We start from the raw sequence: 22,825 nt of genomic DNA on the forward strand, positions 1-22,825 counted from the left end.
CATTTCAGAACTGCATTACCTGAACATTTGCATATTGTAGTTTCCCTGGGTTAGGGCTGATATAAAGGTTTGTGTGTTCACTGTCACATATGTGGGGGATCTCTTTGTCAGAACTCCAGCTGACATGAAAAGGGTGAGACTGGGTGCTTTTAAATCCATTTCCTGATATGATGGTGTCTGGACAACTCACTGTCTCACACCATGTGTTGGATTTATATCTGGCAGATTCACAGTCACAATGCGTCATTAATTTACGCTTGTCCCCAGGTCTACCCCATAATCATAAATGAAGCCAGTGAAATATGGGTGCGCCCTGCAATCTGTTATGCTGGCAGGCAGGCAGAGGAGAATGAAGAAATACAGCGAAGACAGTGGCGCTGCTTGTGTGACAAACTGGGAGTTTGACTTTGAGCTGTGTGAAAACAGCCACTCGACATGAAGACCAGCTAAATGTGTTTGCTAAATCAAGCTGCAGTTCCTCACTTAAGCATGCATCATGTGGCAAGCGAGTACAATAATAGAAATATCAGTCACATAAACATGACGGAAATGTTAAATATCGGGCAGCAGCAACTAAATAAGTGTTCCCAATGAATTTAAATGATTATCCTCACAGTATGAATCAGTGTTGAGCTTGCTCGGCAAGATTGCTATGCAAAAATATATCTGCGAGGACTAAGTTGCACAAACCTGTATCTTTAATCTAAGATTATGTACATTTACCCTATTTACTCTGAATATTGTCAGATATGGATGCTGGAGGACATTCACTTCCCCAAATTTCAATGATACATCAACAGAAACATTGTACATCGCTCACCTCCCTTACTTTCAGTGCATCACAGCAGAGGTCATCCACAACCACTGCTCAATGATTCCTACACGTCTGCACATTTCAGACACCAAAAGGCCGATCCTACTCTACAGCTGCTTGAAGGAACTTGTGTGGACAATTATCTGAATCATTGCCCTGGATGGATTTCTTATACTAGATTTTACATCTGTGTTTTCTCTTTTTGCCCCTGTTGTTTACATCAAATTAAATGTATTTATGTTTTATTTTGAGTTGGTCAACAAGTGGATTTCTTATTCCCGTAATAGTTAATTGTAAATGGCGTTTTGAATGAACTGAAAATACAACAAAGTAATCATACAGGCACAGATATTCTAAACAACGGATGTAACAAAAAGAGTGAAAGTATTGTCCAGAAAAAAACTGGATTCTGCTGCAGACCTGGATTTGTTTCTTCTCTTGTCACCTTTGCTGTCCTTTAAAAGCATCACAGATCAGTCAAAATGGTGTCTGCTGTGTGCATGCAGTAGGGTAGGTATAGTGACCAGAAACACACAGCCTACCCTTTCAGAAGAAGTGAACCTTTATTTCTATTTAAAGGGACAGTGTGGAAGTTTTAGTGGCATCTAGTGGTGTGTGGCAAGTTGCAACCAACTAAATACCTCTCAGCTCAGCCCCTCCCTTTCCAAGCGCGTCAGATAACTACGATGGCCTACAGGTAGGGACTCTACTTCAACCTAACTTCAGATATCGTAAAACAGAAAAGGCTCTCGCTAGAGCCAGTTTCCATTCTGGGCAGCTGTAGAAACATGGCTGTCCGAGATAGACGACCGGCTCCCTAGGAAGATAGAAATGGATTTTTCTAAGTTAACGATTCTTAGCTACGGCTGATTAAAACATAGTTATAAATATGATATTCAATATCTGCCAATGAACACTGTCCAATTAAAAGATGATCCAACAGTCAGTGAATGAGTCATAATCCTCGAAGCCAGGAAGGCGGGGTTGAGCATTGCTGTAAATTTGTTCAGTTTATCAAAGGAAACAATCTCACCGATGTACAATAGGTGAACCAGAAACACAAGAGCTCATCTTGCAGTGTGGAAGGCAGCCCTTGGCAGATGGGCTTGAGCAATATGCAGTCCAAAGTAAGTTACATAAGTTAACTTACATAAGTACATTAAAACAACTTTTAGCTTCACATGGGAGATGAAGAGCGTACTCCTGGGTCACAGTCCTGTGTTTATTTGACCTGTGGGGCCGTTTTTTTGGGGTGAAGACAGTGTCGGGAGCAAACCAGGTCCATCCATTCATAGCTATCTTATTCACCCAAGTGGATATTTACTTTCTATTGTGATACTCATTTCTGTTATAGTGCAAGATTCACATAGAACTGGTTCTATGATGCTAACATAAAGGATTTTGACACTCTAATCATGTATGAAATGAACTCCCATGGGAAGAACAAACAGAGAAAAGCAACACAAATTGTTCTTTTTTTTTTTGCTGCAAACTCATTTAAAAGTAAATTATTTCTTTGGGAATCAATTAGCGAAGGATACAAGTGTACACAGATAACATGTTTTTTTTTATTTCCGGTGTAGCCTTGTGTTAGTGTTTGTTTAGGTTTCAAAGAAATTGCCACTTCGACAGCTTTACCCAAGACATTCTTTGACGTTGCCTGTTGAGATAACATCACCACTGAGGTGATGTGATGTCTGATTCTTGTTGACATTGTCGAAATGAGGAAAATATCACCAGGTACAAACATTGCTGATCCCATTTGCAACAGTCAGGGCATGTACAAGCATTGGAATGAATTGATTATAAACAGATAAACTCAAACTTTTGTTATTGCCATAACTTTCACGAGAACACCTTTATCAGGTAATCTTTGTCAAATTAAGGTTCAAAAAGGGGAATTACTTCAAATGAATTTGTAATGAGGTGAACACAGATGTAAAGTGCTGCATGCAGCAGCACAGCTGTTGATGCTCGTAAATTTAATTGAATTAAATTACCTTAAATTGAATCCACAACCAAGGAATACTGACACACTCCCTCAATTTCTGTCTGGTTCTGTTGGATGTTTGCAGTGGGCTACCACACATCCTTCCAGACAATCAAAACAAATCAAGTGCTCTTGGATTATTGGTGAATGTTATCTATGTAGTTGCTTTAATCTGGTTATTTATATTCAGATCAAATCAGATTACAATATGCATGTAAACATACGGACTTTATGTAAACTGAACAGACATAATTTGAAAATAAATGTAATTTCACGTATGTAGGAAACAATCTTCTTGGCTTGGTCACCCCTTGAGCTACAGCTGGATAGGAGGTCTAACTCAGTATGCTACATAAAGCTCTCATACTGACCTACAGGATCCCTCTGATTCTGGTGGAGGACCTTGCTGTTACTGGCGTCCATGTTGGCCATGTTAATGGTGTTGCCATCTGTCCAATACATTTTCCTGTGTGGGAAGGTGCGAGGTGAATAGTTAGTGGTCCAGTTAGGCGCGAGATATACCGTATAATCAGGTTTAAAACATAGTCAATAAATATTACCGTTTTATTAACTGAAAATTGAATGTAACCCAATAGATTTTGTTCCACCTGACAACCTTGGAAATATCTGCACAAATAATTCGAGCTTATTGTCTTTACAACGACACGGCTTTGATCGCTCGTACAGGTGAAGTCTGTGGGCACGTTTCCTGGTACTATGCATCGGAGGTGAGGCGCTGATGAAGTGCGCGGACTGCTCTAAGCTACTTACCCCTTGGCGGGGTGCACTACAAGGCACCTTGGCTTATCAATGCCGTGGATGATGGAGGTCTTCAGGGAGCCATCAAAGCGAGCCACATTGATCTGAGACTCGTCATTTTCAGAGCTGAGCCAGTATAAGTTCCTGGAAAGCCAGTCTAAAGCCAGACCGCGGCAGTTCACTATGTCTGTCGGGAAGAGCACGAAAAAACTATCACACCTTTGTGCTTTACAAAACTCTTATGTAAATAAGCTCAAGCTACACGAATGGTCTTCAACAAATGACTATACTTTTATTTATATATTTGATGTACCTTGCAAAAAAATCAAAGAGAAAACATAACAACAATTACATATTAAAGTTAGTTATTAATTACAACTAATACTCCATGACCATGAACAGTACTACAGAGTGTGTACCAACTAATCAGTTGCCGCACACATAAACTGTAGCACATACCGCACGCAGCTTTAACTTTGTATTTTCATGGATGTCTGGAATACACCCACCTGCAGAAATGATGGTCTCTAGCTGGGTGCCATTGATGAAGGCCCGTTTGATGGTTTGGGTTTTGATGTCAGCCCAGTAGATCCTCTCCTCCTGGGCATCATAGTCCACCACTGTGACATCATCAATGTCTGGCACCGTTAGCGCAGTCATGACATTCATGTAAGGGTTGTCAATGTCCACGCCACGGATTTCAGACCGCCGCACGTACAGGAGGAACCTTTTCAACGCTGGTGAGATGATTAAGAAATCAATCATTCCATACGAGCAGATCCAGGTGAGAGTGTGACAAGAACAGCCTGAATTTGAACGCCGATGTCAATCAAAAGTTCAGAAATTCACATGTTAAAGCGAAACACCTGCGCTGTAGTTCATAACATCATATAGTTTTACAGTAACATAAGGAGAAAGCATGAAAAAATGAGGAAGATGTTGTCACTCACCAAAGCAGGATTGTTTGTTGGGTGAAAGCTTCATAAGGTGCGGACAGGTGCAGGACGAAGTGCGGTTGTAATTGATGAGACACAGATGTGAGCAGGGACCACGTCCATCGTTCTCTTCACATGGGTTAGAGGCTGATGGGAAGGGAAGAAAGAGGAACATATACGAACACTCAGTATGAGAAGTTGAGATGGCAATCGAAGAGATAGGGCCAAGATAAATTAAGACCCTAAACTGCCGACAGTTTTTTACTAGACCAGCACAGCAAGCTCACTTTACACAGCTTTCAACTGAGCACTTAGTATCCTATAGAAGCAATACACGTGTAGTCCGTTGTCATGAATTTCTTACTGTGCCCTTTTCAGAATAAATCCCCACAGTAGAACTAAGGAAAGAAACCCTCAGTTTGGTTATTTTCCATCATGCTGCAATCACATTTCATGCATCATACACATCCAACTACTCTGGATGATTCATGTCGAACAAGCTCATTCAAAGTCCATTTCCTGGACTCCTTCAGCAACACATTGGAGAGTCCCATTGTATCACAAATGTGGCTTATTTAAGACAACAACTAAAAATAATTCAACTCTGTCTCTGCGTGCTGTAAACAGCACCCAGCTGACTCTGTATGCTAATAGGGAGACATCTGAACAGGGCTGCATTCACCTGAATGATGGATAACAGGCAGCAACAACAACAACAGAGCCACGGTGCTTGTTTGCTCTAAACTGTCAGATGTATTTGCAAAGAAAATAAATGAAGAAATGAGCCCACTGATATGCTAAGGCAGTGGAAATGGTGGCACTCTCTAAAAATAAAGAAAAATGAAGAAAAGTCATATTCAGCGAAGGCTCACATGTAGTGATGATACAATTTAGTATGCTAGCGCTTCTTTCGACTGAGAGACCCATATTTGCGATATCTCATTTGTCATGATAATACTGTCGACACAATTACAGTGTGGTTTGTCTGCCTGCAAATAATAACTGTGTGTTCTAAATGGTATGAATATTATATTGAGAATAACAATGATGACTGTACAAATATCCTCAGCCAAACCTCTTTGTTTATGTACTAGTACTGTACAATACTACTAGAAGTATTGAAGACTCCATAGTGCCAATTTGTGTTGAAAATTGCACACTAATTCGAGGCTACTCAATGTATACTCAGCTTCTAACCCAAAAGCTGAGAAGAGAAATAAGTGGAAAGATTAATGATCATGGGAGCATCTGAAAAAGTAATTGTCTCCACATTTCGCTCTGTATTATGGCGCAATAGACAAACATGTAGGTTTGTTTGCGATGCTCTGTCTGTAATCAACAACGTAACTGTGATGTCTTGGGACTGCCTCCTAATTTAAAAATGCTCGCTACCCGTTCTAATGTAAAAACACATTCTTGGCTTTTGAACTGACACGTAATGTATTTAAAGGTTGCTTATGCCTCCAGTGGATCTCCACTGTGGCACCTGCTGAATAGATCTGCATATTGGTGTTCAGCTATCCTTTCTTCATCCATCCCCTCTTTTCTTATTCTCTGGTCCAGATGTTTGTGGTCTAGCGGAGCATCACATCCCTAGGCCTCGGTTCTGGCTAGAGTGGATAATAACCCACCCCCACCCCCTGTTGAGCTTTTCTAAAATAGGATTAGGCGCGCTTTCTGTCTTCTTTGCTAAAGCGCTCCCATTTGCTCACACTTATCTATGGTGAACAGTCAGAGAATGCAGATACAGGAAGGAAACAAGCAAATTAACTCGTGACATGCTGGAGAAGCAGAGGAATCACTGAATAGATGCAAACCCGATTACCACAGTAATAATCCCCATTTAAAGATGGTGGCTTACATATGAAGAAGGCTGAGGCAGACACATTTGAAGCTTGGCAATGCTGAAGGCCATTGAAATAGAAACTGATCCATCAACCAGGCGGTCTTGGCACTCATGGACCAACATGTTCCTTAATCCAGTGTTTTATTATTGGTTCTGCTTTAACAAATTAATCAAAAATCCATTTCAAAACAACCTATCTAGCAAAAAAAAAAAAAGTAAATTGAAAACAGAATTAATATGATTATCAATTTGAGCTTAGTAATATGTCTTGGAAGCTGATGACAAGATCCAGATTCAGAAGCTTTCTCTGAAAATGCTATATTATATGCAATATGAATATGGTTTCAAAACTATTTTTTTAATTTCCTCTCATCATAAGACATTCTTTACATAACTAATTGATTTGATAATTGGATATGCTACAATTATTCACTGGCAGATGTGGTTCCCATTCTGTAGACGTCTTTATTCACATTCAGTCGGGGGAAAAAAGCCTTAATAAAGTGGTATGAACCACTTAGAATGGAATCATTTCAATGGTGAGATAAACACATTCAGGGGTACTATTAACTCAAGCTAGTTAACGCTCTGCATGAGTACCCTTTCCATTCAGACACATGCTCATTGATTGACAGGCCAAATTAATTTCCCTTTTTGCAACACAGGAATAAATTGTGTTTTAAAAGATAATGTATCCTGAGTCAACATCCTGTCTCACTGAAGGATTATAGATAGATTCAATATGAATCCTTTTTGAATTTAGATTTTTGGAAGTAAGTTTGTACGTTAAACCCCTTAACAAGCCTGAATACGACAGACCCAAAGGAGAATTGTTAGTGCTCTTGAACCTACTGAACCGTTTTAATTGCTGCTATGGTCCTGGTCTCATTTGAATGATAATTCTTTGGAATTGGAAGGTCAGATTTATTCTAAATGATCCAGAGGTGCCATGCTAAATAGGATAACAAGCCCCCACCTTGAAGGTCTTCATTGACTGCAATGCAATGGGGTTCAAAGTCCCTACTGCATATATCCTAGGAGAGCAAACCTGACAAATTATATATAAGCCTGGTTCCAGCTAACAAAGTGAAACGACCCACTCCAACAGTAAAGCCACATTAAAAAAAAAACCTCTTCTCACCTTGTGGCTGCCTGCTGGGGTGGAAGATCTGCAAGTCAAAAGGCTGAGCACTCGTCTTCTGGATGACTGTGACATTTCGCCCCGTCCACTTATTGGCTCTCGCTAAAGTGTTCGTCCTCCAGTCTGTCCAGTAGACATTGCCTCCGAAGAGAGACACAGCAAACGGATGTGACAGGTATTCGTGGCCCCTGAGGATCTCAATGACCCCACTTCCATCATAGAGTGCAGAGAAAATGGCGTCGGAGCTGTTCCAAAAGAGACCGACACAAACAGCCATATCAACGCCCGAACTGCTCTTCAAATGCATTGAAAGGGAGGAGTAAAAATAGGCAGATTAAAGTGTAACACACCAGTCCACTGATGGAACTGCTGAATTGTTCAAGACCCACTTCAAACCAAATATGGGCATTGTACATTGCAGATCTCTAAATATGACACATCCTCAATTATTTAATGGACACTGGGAGAATGGAGCTTCAAGTTAAATTTTGACTCAGGGACTGGTAAAACGTTCTGAGTGTATAATGTCACACATGTATTGGAAGTTGTAAAAGGTGTGAATGCTTCTCCACACAGTGTGAAAACTCGAATGGTATACCGTGCGTCTGTCCAAACGATCCTCTTTTCCAAATGATCCAGAGTCAGTCCATTAGGCCAGGCGCCGATTTCCATATCCTTGAACACAATGTGTCGACCTCCTCCACTCATTGATGCAGCCTCGATTCGGGGGAAAGTAGCATCCCAGTCAGTCCAGAAGAGGATCCTTGGAGCAGGAACCCAAAGGCAACACTTAGTATTGATCACTGGCGGTTTGTTTTTATGAGGAAAAGCAACAATAGACAAAATACCCAATTTATAGATCCACTAAAAAGGGCTGTTAGACCATAACACCATCGAGGAACAATTCCTCAGTCACATGCAATTTTCAGTGCTACAACTATAAACTGAAAAACACAGTAAATGCGTATACAATGCTGTTGAAACTGTATGTATTAACACAGACAGTGGCAGTGATGGCTGTCCAAGAACAGCACCAGCGATCCAGTGCAACCCCTCAGCATCTGCAACATGCCTCGAAATGGGAGGCCATCTGTTTTATTGTGACTTTCCACTGCTCAATGAGGCCTGAAAATGAACACCGTCACTGATGTGACCATCGGCAGAATCCTGAGTCATACTCCAACTCGGCAAATAACGCCTATGTCCTGCCTTGGTCGAAAAAGTCAGCTAGAATGAAGGAGAAAATGGGCACTTGAGCTTAAATCACATACTGACGACAACGAAACAGTGTTAGGAAGAAATATCCTTGTCCAGATCAATAGCCGTATTCACTTGATAAGGCCTCCCTGATCGATGGCCCACTCCTTTGAGTGGATTCAAGTAATTAGATTAGAATTATTGCCCTGGAATGGAAATGCGCCTTTAGGCACCAAAAGCACCCATTAATCCTGCTCTGTACAACCATGAAATGTAGTCATCCTCACAAATGTGAAAGAGTGCTATAGGAGAGAGTGCATGAGCAGATTACTCATTTCTTAGGGGTGTTAAATTGATTTTAGGAATGTCTGGGCTTTGCTTAAATCTGAAATATACTAGCCAAAGTATACAACTGCTGGCTACTGCTCAGATACATTCACCCAAAGTACCAAAATGAAATACAAGCAACACACCTACAACAGAGAAAATATAATCTGCTTTTTTATAATTATAATTATAATTTGTACTAGTTTATTTCAAATATTATATTATATTCTTTAGATAGGGGAACTGTGTTTACAGCACTCAGAAAGCAAACAACTACATGTTTTAATTAATATATAATCACTTTGTTAGAACTCTGTGATACAATTACACTACTAATGTAGTATTTCATTTGAATCTTTAACAAATATGTACACAAATCTATCTTTTTTTAGAAACGCACTCGTCAATAATGATAGTTTTACAATAGGCCACATATGATGCAGCACATCTGGGGGACATCGAGAGAGCAGCTGTTGTTGTGAATTGAGTTGTGACAATTGCAATTCACAGCAAATGAAATAAATCATACATTCATGTGCATGTAAAATTGGCTAATCGACCCGGATCCCACCCTTGTCTACCCAGACTACTTGACCAACCAGTAGAGTCACAGCACAGTGACATGATCCTTCACCAGCTTCATCACCTGTTTGCACCAGCAAACACTGACAGCTGTGCAGCTGTGTTTGAAGCGGCACCCGGCCAAGACAGAGGCATAGCTGCTGGGAGGTGAACCTGGGTCTCTGCAGTGGTGGGCGAGTGTGTTTTTCTCTCTACCTCGCTCAGATGCCCCTGAATTTTTTTTTAATCAGTATCTCTCCTTGCAGAACTAATTTCCCCGGCTTACAGCAGTTACAGCAAATTTTTTTTCCTGCATGATATATTGAAACAATATTCAATAGTCAACAAAAGACATGTAACTAATTATAATTCTATTGACTTTTAGCTTTTTTATTTATTTTTTGTTATTCTACAAAGAATCCCTCAAGAAGTATGTGGACATAGTTGCAAGAACCCAAAAACATCGACATTGCATTATTTGCAATCCACCGGTAAAATTTTTTTTTACTTAATTTAGCATTTGAGGACAGAGAATCATTTTCTTCGGGATATTTAAACCTCCAACAAGCTAACCTATTACATCAAAACCTGCAAATAAGAGCAGACGTGGCCGTTTGTTCAACATGTTATTACTGATGCACTATTTTTTAAATACTGTCAGTACTATCCATTATGCCCATCTTATCTGTCTGTAAATCAGCATCGGTCAGTGCTTTTACTGCACATTTGTTTTATCTGTGCCTTGCACAAGTGCATAGTGGATCGATGGCTGCTTGTTCTCACATAAGGAATAACGATTCAGTTGACAAAATTAACTCAACCAGGATTTCCAAGAGAAAAGTGTGAGACAGTATCCTAATGAACGTGATCTAAGAAAACACGTCCTAAATGGATGTATTATGTTTACTGCTGCAGGTAGTATGCATGCACTTTTATTTTTTCCATCCATTTATTTTTAGTTTTATACATAACCACAACAGAATACAACAAGCATCTAAAATGAAGTTGTCCAAATCATCCTATCAGAGTTATTTCCATCACCCTCAGCACCTCTGTCCCCGAATCTATGATCCTAACGCTGGATTAAAGCACCTTCAGTGCCGGACTGTGAACGGGAAACTAAAACAGATCTTACACGCCACGGAAAAACTGATTCATAAGGAAATAAAATTGTATCCTGACCCAACCCACCATGAAATCTTTGAAAATGGAAGGCCATGCCAACAGTGAAATACTCACAACTGTTTGTTTTCCGTTAACTATAATTATAAAATGCTGAACAATTATGATGCACTAAAACCTTTTATTGCTCTGTAAATCTCATTTACAGATTAAAAAGAAGAAAAAAAAAATAGCACACACACACACATATGAATGAAGATTAGAGAGTACCTGCCAAACCCATGCATGCACGCCACACACTCTCAAACATGCAATGCTTGTACAATAAAATATGCTTCTTAATTAATGTAAGGAAATAAACAAGTTGGCGTGTCATGATAGCATGAAAAACTGGCAAACCTGAGTGTTTCCTCTTTAGGTAATTTAGTTTCATTTCAAAAGGGCAGATCTCAAAGTTCCAAATTCTTAAAACAGTCCAAAACAACATACATTAACGAAGCCTCCCAGGTGCCTAATAACCAGCCCGATACCCCCAGTGTGACGTCGTCTAACAACCTAATTTTACGAATTAAAAACTTTATCACAACACTTCTTACATCGAGAAAAATAAGTAATCGATGCACTGTAACAGATGTGTTCAAGTCAGAGTCACAGATCAGTCTACATACACTCTCCACATGCACCTCAGCAGGATAAACAACCATGGTTTTGAAATGGCCCTGAGGGGAATGAATAAAAAAAAAAGCATATTTTGCGATTTGTATTTGAAGGTCTTGCTTAAATTGTTTCAAAGAAGAACATTGCTGGGGAACACAAATGAATGGGCAGTAAAGCGTCTAAAGTGGGAGCAATGGTTGGGGGGGTATTAGCTACATCAGTTGTCATTATTGTAACGGAGCGTACGGCACTGTTATTGATGTACACTATATCTGCTGCTTTAATGGACCTTAACACAGCAGAGATCTCCATACATCGAGGCAGATGCAGACGTGAGAAAAACAAGGAGGTTGTAATGTTACTTTATTCCAATCGTCTCAGTGCCTGATGGATAGCACAGCCACCAGCAGGCTCTGCATGTGGGAGGTAGTGCGTAACATACCCCTGCCCCGGGTCGAGAGCGATGGCCCGTGGATGTTCCATGCCGCCGGCAATCAGTGTGGTGCGCATATCTCCGTTAAGCTTGGCCACCTCAATCTGGTCCAGATTGCTGTCAATCCAGTAGAGTTTCCCCGTAATCCAGTCCACAGCCAGGCCCTCTGGGGTGGCCAGACCATGCTGCACGACCACCTCAATCCCTGTCACCCCTGAAAACAACAATAACAACAACAACACGGTAGCATGACTATGCAGCACTGACATACGCTGTAGTCAAGGGGCAGAGCTGGTGGTTGTTGTATCTTTACAGTGCTCGAGGCAAAAGGGAATATTCAGAAAATTGTGGAAAGCTCTTCTATATAAAGAAGATTGCTTTCTACAGGGTTACATTAAGATTTGTTAAAAGGGTTTTCCAAGAATATTTACAATCTAGCTGTTTGCAATTATTCTCAGATGCTGAGGATTTTGTGCGTGCCTCACTAAAGGGTGGAATAGGTACAACTACGAGGTGAATTCTACAGCTCCGCAGAGGAAATAAAGGCAGGTGAACACGGTGAATGTACTGCCACCAACAACAATACAGAGCAAAGGAGAAATTCTGATTCATCATTTTACGAGGGGGGAGATATTGTACTACAACAGCTCAGGACTTCTGGTCCTGCAGTATTTTTCAACTTTGGACTACCTGTGATAAATTTGCAGGGAGAGACAAACGGACAATATCAACTCACAGCATCAGACCCGAGTATGCGTAACAACAGTCGAGTAAACCTAGAGTGTTATCATCGCCAGTGTCTCAGACCTCCATTACAGCGGCCGCAGCACAGATGAGCATGACATGACTCTCTTTAGCCAATACATCACAGCAGTCTTCAGATAGCAAATGTTTGTGGGGGCGTATGTATTTGTGTGTGAAAATACCGCCAGACTCGGAGAGCCTTCCTCTGTAGATCTTATCCTCCACCACATCTGTCCAGTAAAGGAGGCTGTGATTAAAGTGGAAGTCTAGTGCAATGGTGTTCCTCAGTCCCGGCACCAGCAGGCTGTAGTCCCGCTTGTGAAGGTCTATTCGTCTTATCTCGTGCCGGATTGAGAAAATGATGAAAGCCTCAAAGGGATCTGGCCAAGGAGAGAGACAGGAAACAAGCGCCTTGTTTTTTTTTAAAGTTTAAATTTTTTTTAAAGTTTAAATTGCGACTCGACAATGCATGACATCATGTCCAGCTTTGGACATGATGGAGTGAGCAGAGAGGGCGCTCTTTTTTCTTTAACAAGAGTATTTTCTGAGGAACATTATTGTCAAACGTTAAAAAGAAATTGCAAAAAAAAATAGTTAGTAATTAACAATATACCATGAAACCGTCACCCAAAAATCAACAATGGGATACTTATGAATGGTATCGCATTAGGAAATGTTTACACTGTCTGCATTTTTTTTTGTGAAATCAAAGTAACAATTGAAAACATGACATGGGTCTCCTCAAGTGCAATGTCACACCCGTGAACATACACACACACACACACCAATCTACACATACATTCACTCACACATAGCTGAGCTGAGCTTTATGTGTCAGACAGACACTATCGTAACAAAGACCAAAAAAAGCCTGTTTGTGGGAGCAGGTCGGCCAGGCGGTCACAAATTGTTGCTGGTGAGTGTCTGCTTTTCACGCCCTATGTGCGCCCTATAGGTGTCTGACTGATCGTCCTACTTGCTCTAACTTCACGGCTGTCCTATTGAGTGCTGAAATCCATAACCGTACTACAAATTATGAGGGCAAGCATCCTCCGGTTGGTGCTCATGGTGAAAAAAAAAAGTCAAACAAATAGATAGTAGCCTAAATAGATAATAAAAAAACACTTTTCATTGAAACATTTTGTATTATAAAGCAGGTCTAAGTGCTATTTAAATACTGTGAAAGTATCATAATGCTCAATCAATAAATAAATAAATTTATTAAATAAATTCAATAAATTTGTCCCAATTTATTTCCTTGTTGCAGTTAAGGAAAATATATATAAAAAGGAAAGTTTACACGAACCTGGAAATGAGCATAATATGTCTCCTTTAAATCTTCAGTCATTCCTATTTATCCTACATTACCAGTGCACTTAGAATAAACATGAAGCAAACCTTCAGCTATAATCAAAATGTTCTGTGCTGTGCCTTTCTTTTTTTAAAGTGAATTGTTTATTTTTTCTGAATATCCCGACATGTGATTTTAACATCAGTGCTTTGGTCAGCGTTTGTTGTTTTACAGTGTGCTCTGTCAATAAATTGACTCAAGGCTGGGCTAAAAAAGGCAAGGGATCAAAGAAAGCATACGCTTCCATTATTAAAATGCATCGGCTTATTAACCTAGCAACCATCAAAGATCTACCTCATGCTTTTTTTTTTTTTACATTAGCTAAACAAATCCAATTGAACTGACTACCAAAGCAACTATAGTGCATACATATGATAGGCCTTTTTTTAAAGAATACATGTTGACATGTTATAGAAGGTGAAAATAAACTAATGACGGCTGAATTCCATTTAGCTGCTTCAGTCTCAGGGTCCTTGCAGTGTGCATGCTGGCTCACGGCTTCGTAAGACACTTGAAGAGAATGGAACCATTGTTCATGTTGTCAGTAAAAGCTTCTCCTACTGCACTAGGAAAAATCTAAATGTCTGCTGTGAAAAAGACCTATTGTTTCTTTTCATGTGACACTACATAACTGGTGCTAGCTCCATCTATTATTAGCTGGTAGAATTGGAACATGTTCCAATCACTAAAGCAGGGTTATGACTCTCACTGAGATACAATCTATTTACCATTAACATATGTATAACAATAACATGTTTGAATAAAGTACATTGTGCAGATCAATTGAAGCAATTGACCTTAATTTAGTTCTAAATATTCATTTCACTCAGCTTGCTCTCTCTCTCTCTCTCTCTCTCTCTCTCTCTCTCTCTGTTGATCCACTGTGCACAGGGCATACTTTACAATATACCTCCCTGGTTTATACCACTATGTAGAGCACATTTATATGCATCAGTTGCAGCCAAATCAATTGGTTTCCAAGCACTCTGGGAATCAACACATTACAGTTTTCCATTTTCTGTAAAAGTGGATGCATTTGAAAGTGGTCTCGAAGAAGTTGCTAAATCTAGTCGCAAGTCCTAAAGCTGGCAACAGAGCTTGTATACTGAACTTCTCCGGCCTTGCCCACTGAGGTTTAGTTCAATCAGTAAGATTATTTCTGCTTCCGAGAAATGTTTGTACAACTGAAACTCTGCCCACAACATTCTAGACTAAACCATTCCTTAGGGAACAGAACTGTAAAAAATGCAATTAAAATGGTGTCCTTGCTTCAATGACACATTTCGGTGTTGCTAGCTATAATGTTACTGGAGTGAAGATATGTTCTTGCAAATCTTTTATTCCTGAGATGTGCAAAGGAGAATGAGGTGTGGATGTGTCCTAGGGACTTCACAAAGAATCCAATAACGCCTCTCTTCTTTGTATATTGGAATGTTTGTGTTTGTATACAGAATTTGATTTATGATGAAGCTTTTAAATTCTGATCGGCTTCCACAAAAAAATTGTGTATTCTTTTCCTGCGTTAATGTAAGATTAAAGCTGCAACTGCCATCAATCCCGGAGTGAAATAGAGAAGCAAGTAATCAAAACGGGGTCCATAACTCAGGTGACAAGCAACAGCATGTGTATGTGTATTTCAGGAGCGCTCTCATCAAATACATTATTCAATAAGAGAGGAGCTGATAGTCTGAATTTGAAATGTGATACTACATGGGCGAAACAGTTGTGTCTGTATGGGATTAGTCCAGAGGTGAAGTTGTGCGCGATTGAATGAAGTAACAAAGCTCTGGTGGTTTGAGAAGGAAGAACACGCTTCCTTCACTCAGCATCAGTACCGATAGAAACAGACAGGACCCATCGCCCAGATGTCTCTTCAGATTTTAAGCTGATTAAATTTGACTTGACAGTACTCTATATCAACACTTAATACTCGTCTTCAGACTACCTCTCCTGTTCCCCCGCAATAACACAAGAACCTTAAAATTCTGTAGTTTGACTTTTATTCCTTCCCAGTTTCTTTTATCTATGGTGTGAATCTTGCATTAATAATTGACACTTAAAACTATTCCTCATTAAGGGTACCAACACTCCATGAACACAGTCAAGCTTCCAACGCGATAAACTTGAATTACTCACAGTCGCACAACCATCACAGCCGCCTAGAGTTTCAGTAAAAACAAAACATTAAAAAAAAGCTAGAGTCTGTTACCTGTGCTGTGACAGCTGTCTCCGTCTGGGTCGAGCGTCCATCCTGGATAACAGGAGCACTTCACCGTGGTCTTGTACTGCTCACACACCTGGCTGCACTTCAGGTGACTGCTGCAGTAGTCCACCACTTCACATGTCTTGTTAGTGGAGTCTAGGTGGAGCCCAGGGGGACAGAAGCACACAACCCCTTTTCCTGGTGCCACGGTGCACTGGTGACTGCAGCCCCCTCTGGCTACAAGACACATATCTGGGGTGAAGAAAGGCCAAACATCCTTAGAAACGGTGCAGACATTGGAGGAGGGGCTGGGATTTGAAAGAGCATTCGGAAAAATACAGTGTGTGTGTGTGTGTGGTGGCTCTGTAAAATGGTAGCGTTTGAATCCGGATCTTACGGACACATTTATTGTCAATAATTGCATGCAATCTTTAAGTCACATGGATAACATATTTTCAACTCAGAGCAAGAGATCATGAGCCAAACACAAGTAGTGTGACCACAATCTAATGGAGGTACAGTTGGTGTATAGTGAGGAATCCTTCATTAAGCAGATTCTCTAAGGCTTCACCTGGGGCTGAAAGCTTTTTATTTCCATGAGTATTACTGTTCCTTTCAAAAGTGACATAAAGACCGACAAGATTTTGTGCTCTATTGTCTTGTTTTTTGTTCGCAGCTGCCAGATCAAGATGGTAGGGTATATTGGTGAAAATGAAACTGCTCCAGTGTCTTTTGTCCCACCGGTAGGGGGGTGTTGGTGTATGTGGTCACAGTTGTTAATAGATGTGAGTCCTGTTGAGCTGGTTCAAATCAATCAGACTCTCAAGGTCTCTTTGAACACATAATTGTCTATGAGGAGGCAGAAACCCTCTTCTCAGCTTTGATAACACGGACACTCAAAGGTCCTGGAGGCCCCCCCCCCCAGAGGCTTGGTTAGTGACGCTCTAGGAAATGGACCTCCATGTTTACACTGCTCACTTCAGGAGATTAAACGGCTGAAGTTATTCACATGAGATCCGTTTCTTCTCTCTTTAGGCTGCTCGATGAACTCTTCCACATTTGCTGTCATCGAGAAGCCAGAATATTAGTTTGTGTTCTGTCCCTTTCTGAGACAACACACCGTTTCCTGGCCAAGCGCTAAGCTGCTCTGTGTGAAGGATGCAGCAGGGCGCCTCTGGGAGATGTTCTTCACCATCTCATGATAAAACATCAGATGAACGATTAAAGTTAGAGTTAGCATGAGTCCCGTGAGGCGCCTCAGCAGGTAACGTGTCCCGAACCGCTACAGTGAAAATTAGAGGATGTGAAAGTGCTTCAACTTTTCCAATTAATTTTTCTGCAACTCTGCCAGTCTGATAAAAAAAAAAGTAAATTGTGAGGAATAAAGAGCTATATTTGGAAAGAGAAGAGGAATGTGCTGCAGTTTTCATTTGCAATGTAAATGTGGTTTGCTAAATTGCAACAGTTTTCTTTGTTTTATTTTCTCTAAAACAAATAAAGAAATGCCAATCAAAGAGCCTTGAAACACAGCTGGGAGCATTGCAACATCCAACAAGCCTAAAAGTCTCTGGGAGCCATTATTTATGACAGTTTTTTGTTGGTCTTTTCACTTTAAAGTGATTCTTCACCCAAAATATATCTTTTGAGTATCAAACACTGACCCCCTGTAGGCTTGAAGTGTGACTATAAAAAGCTCCTCGGGAAGAACAGCAGCTATGGTCAGCATGAATTTTGTTGGTATAACAACTTTCTTTCAACTTAAAGTAAGAAAATCAATATAAACTTCTCAAACTTCTCAAAACCGTACTTGTCAGTCTGTCACCCTCCTCGGAGGTCAGAAGGTCAGGAAGAAGCAGTACATTCAGCCAAAGATGTGACTGATTGGGACAGACTGACCACACCGATGTACAGTATTATGTCGTTATGTCTATTTGTCTGCTGTGTAAGAGGTTACCATCGAACTATTGGAATCTATTGTGACAGACGCAGCTCAATTAGTATCAGTATAATAATAGTATTTTTGTTTTGGTGGGGAAGAATGTGACTAGCCTGCACAGAGCCCTGATCACAACCTCGTCAAGCACCTTTGGGATGACCTGGAACAGCAGGTCAGTGCCCAATCTCTAACATCTTGTGGAAAAACCCTCCCAGACGGGTAACAGCTACTACGACAGCATATAAATGTCAATAGTGGTGGAATGAGATTTTTAGAAATCAAATGTTCTGATTATCTGCTCTACTTAATTTTCAGGATCTTGCAGGAGGACGAAATCAAAAAAAAGACTTGACATGCAGAGACAGAACCAACGTACCGCAGATGGGTCCTTCGTCCGAGCGGTCTGCACAGTCCACTTTGCCATTGCAGATCTTATCAGGTGTGAGGCAGACAGAGGTGTCGTTGGCACAAGGGTACTTGGGTGGCTTGCAGACAGCAGACTCACAGGACTCTTCATCCGAGCGGTCCTCACAGTCCATGTCCCCGTCACACACCCAGCTCTTCGTGATACACTTGCCTGCAGAGAATGGAATGTGGAGTCAGGCAGACTTTAACTTTTTTTAAATAACTTAAAAACTTCACTGCAGTTCAAACGATGTAATCTCGTTTTAGTTAGTATAGAATAATATGGGCTCCTCAATGAGGTTGCCCGTCTTATAACTGAAATTTAACTTGTGCTTTCAGTGCTTGCATTTTCCAATTTTGGATTAGACAAATGTTTCATCACTTAGTTATTTTACCAAATATTTGATATAAATATTAGATTGCAAAAATGCCACGCTTTTCTTTCCCCAGGGGGCCTCAGTCAACAACAAACTCTTTCTCAGTTCTGTGCTAAATGTTCAACTTGATGAAAACAAACCCCACAAGATCAATATTCCTTCCACTGATACGTACAGTATCATGTGTGATTCCCTCATTATAGGTGAGATAGAGGTAGCTGGAATCACTGAGGGTGATGAGGAAGAAAAGAATGCACACACTGGGCTGTATCATTTTGGCATGCTCTCAGGTAAAGCCTGGATAGCAGCATATTCAAATTTACATTGTTTCCCATCAAGGCCACATCATAGGGGTTTGTGTTCTTAATGGTTTATGCTCGGTGCCGGATCAATGCAAACCAACATGGGAGGCTGAAAGCGACTGCAGTGGGTGTGTGGATTTAGTGTGAGATCAAGCGTGTCTGTGTGTCTGTTTGGCTTCAGATCACTTCTAAGCTCCAGTTGTCCGCACAAAAATAGTCAGATGACACTTTTGATTTAGCTCTTCATTTTCTAAATGCCTAATATGATGCAAGTGCAGTTGCATGTGAAAATGCAAGCGTATGTGTTATTCAAGTACACAAGCTTTTCATGCGTAAAATATGGATGACACTTTGGGGCACAGAAATGTTCCATTTTAACTGTCATCAAAATGGGAGTGTTTGCGGTAATGGACATGGACAAGGAAGTTAATCATTTGTACGGCTGAATGAAGCAGTCTGGATCCTGATTTCACCTTAAATGACAACGGAAATCTCACAACTTCAATTTGAGCAGTTTTATGAGTGCATGAATTTGTGGCTCAAAAAGGGAGGAAAAAAAAAAGATATTTTTCAGGGAGTGGGAGGCACAAAAGGGAGGAAGTACTGCTGAGTGTGTTTACTTATAACCATTGCTTATTACTTTGAGTAGGAAATGTATTTTTTAGATTCTTTCCGAATACAGAGAGCCTCAAACAAAAGCTGAATCTTTAATGCAATATAAATGCAGCTTATCAACAGATTTCCTGCAGAGATGATAACTTTTGTATTTATGTTGGTCCCTCCTCTACACAAAGCTGAAGATTATTTTTAAATAATGGATGAGTAACTGTATGGTCGTTGAGGTTGTTTTTTTGTTGTATTTTGCTCATCATTAAGGTTTCTATACTGATAAGATATTCATATTTATTGTCATATTATATATGTTTATGTTTATGTTTTGAAGATTACGTCTAATACAGTACCAGGCTCTAGTTGAAATTTCATTCTTCTATATTTTGCTAGATTTCAGATGAATGTAAAGGCTACGCAAGTTGTACAGTATGATCACAGGAGCCTTCTAATGGGCTGTACAGGATTGATCACTCACCACTGCAGAAGAGTGCTCTGAAGTATGTATGCATGTGCTTTGATCACCAGTACATGCATCTGTGAAATACTTAAAGAACGTATGTACCTATTAGATCCTCAATCAAAACAAACACTTCTGGGCGGAACTTAGTCTTCCATCAATCCGGAAAATACCGCCCTAGAATAGCGAGTAGCTGCCAACACAACCAGTCATGGTTGAAAAAAAGTTGGTGGAGGAGAAATACTTTTCTTCTCATACTGTACACAGTTCAGAGCACTTCTCTCAACCATCGCAAGCATATTATTCAAAGTACTACACATGGACATGGGTAGAGACATACCCAACTCAACCTACTAATGATAGGCATGGGCTGGAGATACTCACTACTTTCCCATCGCCTGAGGCGGTGGTCCTGGACTAAGCCTGTGAACACTGGATGATCTGTGACTCTGAGAGGGACATTGCCAGATGGAAACAGTGACGACATAATTGAGGGCCTGAAACGTGAGCTGCTTCTCCAGGTTCTGACATCTGGCCTACTGTCCAAGTTGCCTGAGACAGGTTCCTCCCAGACTGGAGGCCTAACCTAAGGCGGTAGCACTTGTGAATGACTACAAAAACAAAACATACAGTGATACAACCACAATATCTTTTTTTTTCTAATAATACGACAATATATGTCGATTGACAGTTGACTTCAACACATATCCCTTTTTTAACAAAAACGACCAAATGGGTCCTAAATTCCTCATTTGGGCTTACATATTAAAATGTTAATACCTATATTTACAGGAGCAACTTCTCTAAATAATCTCTTTTTGTTAAAGAATCCTTCTCAATTCCCGTTCATATAAGGGGAGAGATTGGATAGAAATAGTTATAGAAATATAACTGTATGTTCAGCTATTTTGGTTTTGCCTTGTCTTGTTGTTGTTTTTCAACTGACATTTTAACAACTAAATCAATTTTATTCAGTACTGTTGCATTGAGCGGAAAGTCCACATAACAAATTCCTATCTGTGTTTGTGATTTATCTTGCACATGTGGAAATGCATCCATCCCCAAAGGTGGAATGACCGAGATAAAGCATCCATATTCCCAGCATTCGAACTGGGCATAGGTCTAGAGACCGAGTCTCACATCTTGGTTTTATCAGAGGAGTTGAGAAAAAAAAGAAAGAAATACAGCTCGTCCTTCCTTTAATCCATCAGAACTGTTGGCCCCTTCCAGAAACCCTTTTGAATAGTACTGGAGAGGGCACTCTGTGCTTCAGAGGAGGACAGAATGAACTGCACCAGTGCACAGGGGTGTGACACTGCAGAATTACAGTGAATAATAATTGTGTGGTCCAATCAACCTTTCACCACGCAGCATTGCCTCCATTCTTGATAATACTGTCAAGGGATGAGCGGGAAGGCTGCAGAGCTAAAGACAGAGAGCAACTGAATCTCTCTCTGACCTTCTCTTTTCAGCTGTGGAGAAGAAAGTGGATGCTGGGTTTGGGTACGTGGGGAGTTTATACAGGCCATTTAAATGGTCTGTTCTAATTGGTTGAACAAGTACATGTAAACTTCACTGCACTGCTCCAAAGTGGAGAATGGTTAAGCCTCTCGAGTCTGTCAGAGAGTGAGTCCTTTATGAAAAGGAAGAGAGTCATTTGGCAGCTTAATTTATAACTGATACACACAAAAAAAAAAATGTTCATGAAATGACTGAGACGTTTTCGTCCTCTTTGAAGACCCGAGAAAAAGACCGGGGTGAAAATGTTGAGGAGATATTTTCTATTATAGCTTAGTTAAAATCTTTCGGCTGTGTTCAAACTCCAGAACGTCATTTAGAGGTGAAACTCACGATTGTTTTTGATGATTTTTTATGATGTAACACACAAAGTAACAAAATGAGGAAAAGCTGTCCATGTAATCAATGTGTCTTCACATCATTTCTATACCAAAACTCTATACAGTCAACAATCAAGTCAGCTGATTTGGCTTTCTCTCTGTTGCTGCGTGTTACTGTCCGTCAAATTAGTTCAGCCAGGCTGCCATGCGGTGCTAAAACCATGACATCTGTCCCAGGCGAATGATGCAAGAGTTACTCACTGAACTCAAATGCAAGCTGAATTTAGTTTTCATGCCTCAGGATCTGTTTTATACATCAACCAACATTGTCAAATGACTAATTAAACGTAAAAAAATGAACACTACAACAGTGTTTGCACATGTCAGACTTCATTTAAAACTTCTGGAAGCTATTTAAGAGCCATGCATTCAGTGACAAGTCCCCGATACAGTAAGAAGGAAGCACCACCATCAGCATCTTTTTTTCGATACAAATAGTTGCTGTTGTATATCTTTCACTTCTGACCTCAGTGTGTTGTTTGGCAGTGCAATGTATTCACTACCTGTATCTTTGCAGGTGAACTTGGCCTTGGGGTCGCACATCCTTTTGGTGCCCTCGCAGTCTTTCTCGTCACTCCCATCCTCACAGTCCTTGTCTCCGTCACACCTCCAGCGTTCTGGGATGCAGGTTCCGTCTGTGACACAGTGAAACTCCTCTCCGCTGCACTCGATCACGGATGGCAGCACTGAAACAAAAAGACATCTTGTACTGTTTAAAAATATGTATCTTTGCAAGTGGAGCACTTGGCAGCAGTAGC

The 22,825-nt window shown here is 40.5% G+C and overlaps 1 protein-coding gene across 1 annotated transcript in view; it reads right to left on the reverse strand.

Annotated features, from left to right (window-relative positions):
* The window catches only part of lrp1bb (low density lipoprotein receptor-related protein 1Bb), a 230,752-nt gene that overhangs the window by 80,656 nt on the left and 127,271 nt on the right, over positions 1 to 22,825 (reverse strand). The window contains exons 20-30 of the mRNA XM_076109566.1: positions 22,571 to 22,753; positions 18,393 to 18,593; positions 16,087 to 16,332; positions 12,709 to 12,906; positions 11,792 to 11,996; positions 8,084 to 8,248; positions 7,486 to 7,730; positions 4,514 to 4,645; positions 4,073 to 4,300; positions 3,576 to 3,750; positions 3,176 to 3,270 (exon numbers count right to left, since the gene is read on the reverse strand). Coding sequence (XP_075965681.1) covers positions 3,176 to 3,270; positions 3,576 to 3,750; positions 4,073 to 4,300; positions 4,514 to 4,645; positions 7,486 to 7,730; positions 8,084 to 8,248; positions 11,792 to 11,996; positions 12,709 to 12,906; positions 16,087 to 16,332; positions 18,393 to 18,593; positions 22,571 to 22,753 — 2,073 coding nt within the window. The remainder of the gene's footprint in view (positions 1 to 3,175; positions 3,271 to 3,575; positions 3,751 to 4,072; positions 4,301 to 4,513; positions 4,646 to 7,485; positions 7,731 to 8,083; positions 8,249 to 11,791; positions 11,997 to 12,708; positions 12,907 to 16,086; positions 16,333 to 18,392; positions 18,594 to 22,570; positions 22,754 to 22,825) is intronic.

Source organism: Anarhichas minor, unplaced genomic scaffold, assembly GCF_050575085.1.
Source record: "Anarhichas minor isolate MPS153535 unplaced genomic scaffold, ASM5057508v1 ptg000004l, whole genome shotgun sequence".
Classification (NCBI taxonomy): domain Eukaryota; kingdom Metazoa; phylum Chordata; class Actinopteri; order Perciformes; family Anarhichadidae; genus Anarhichas; species Anarhichas minor.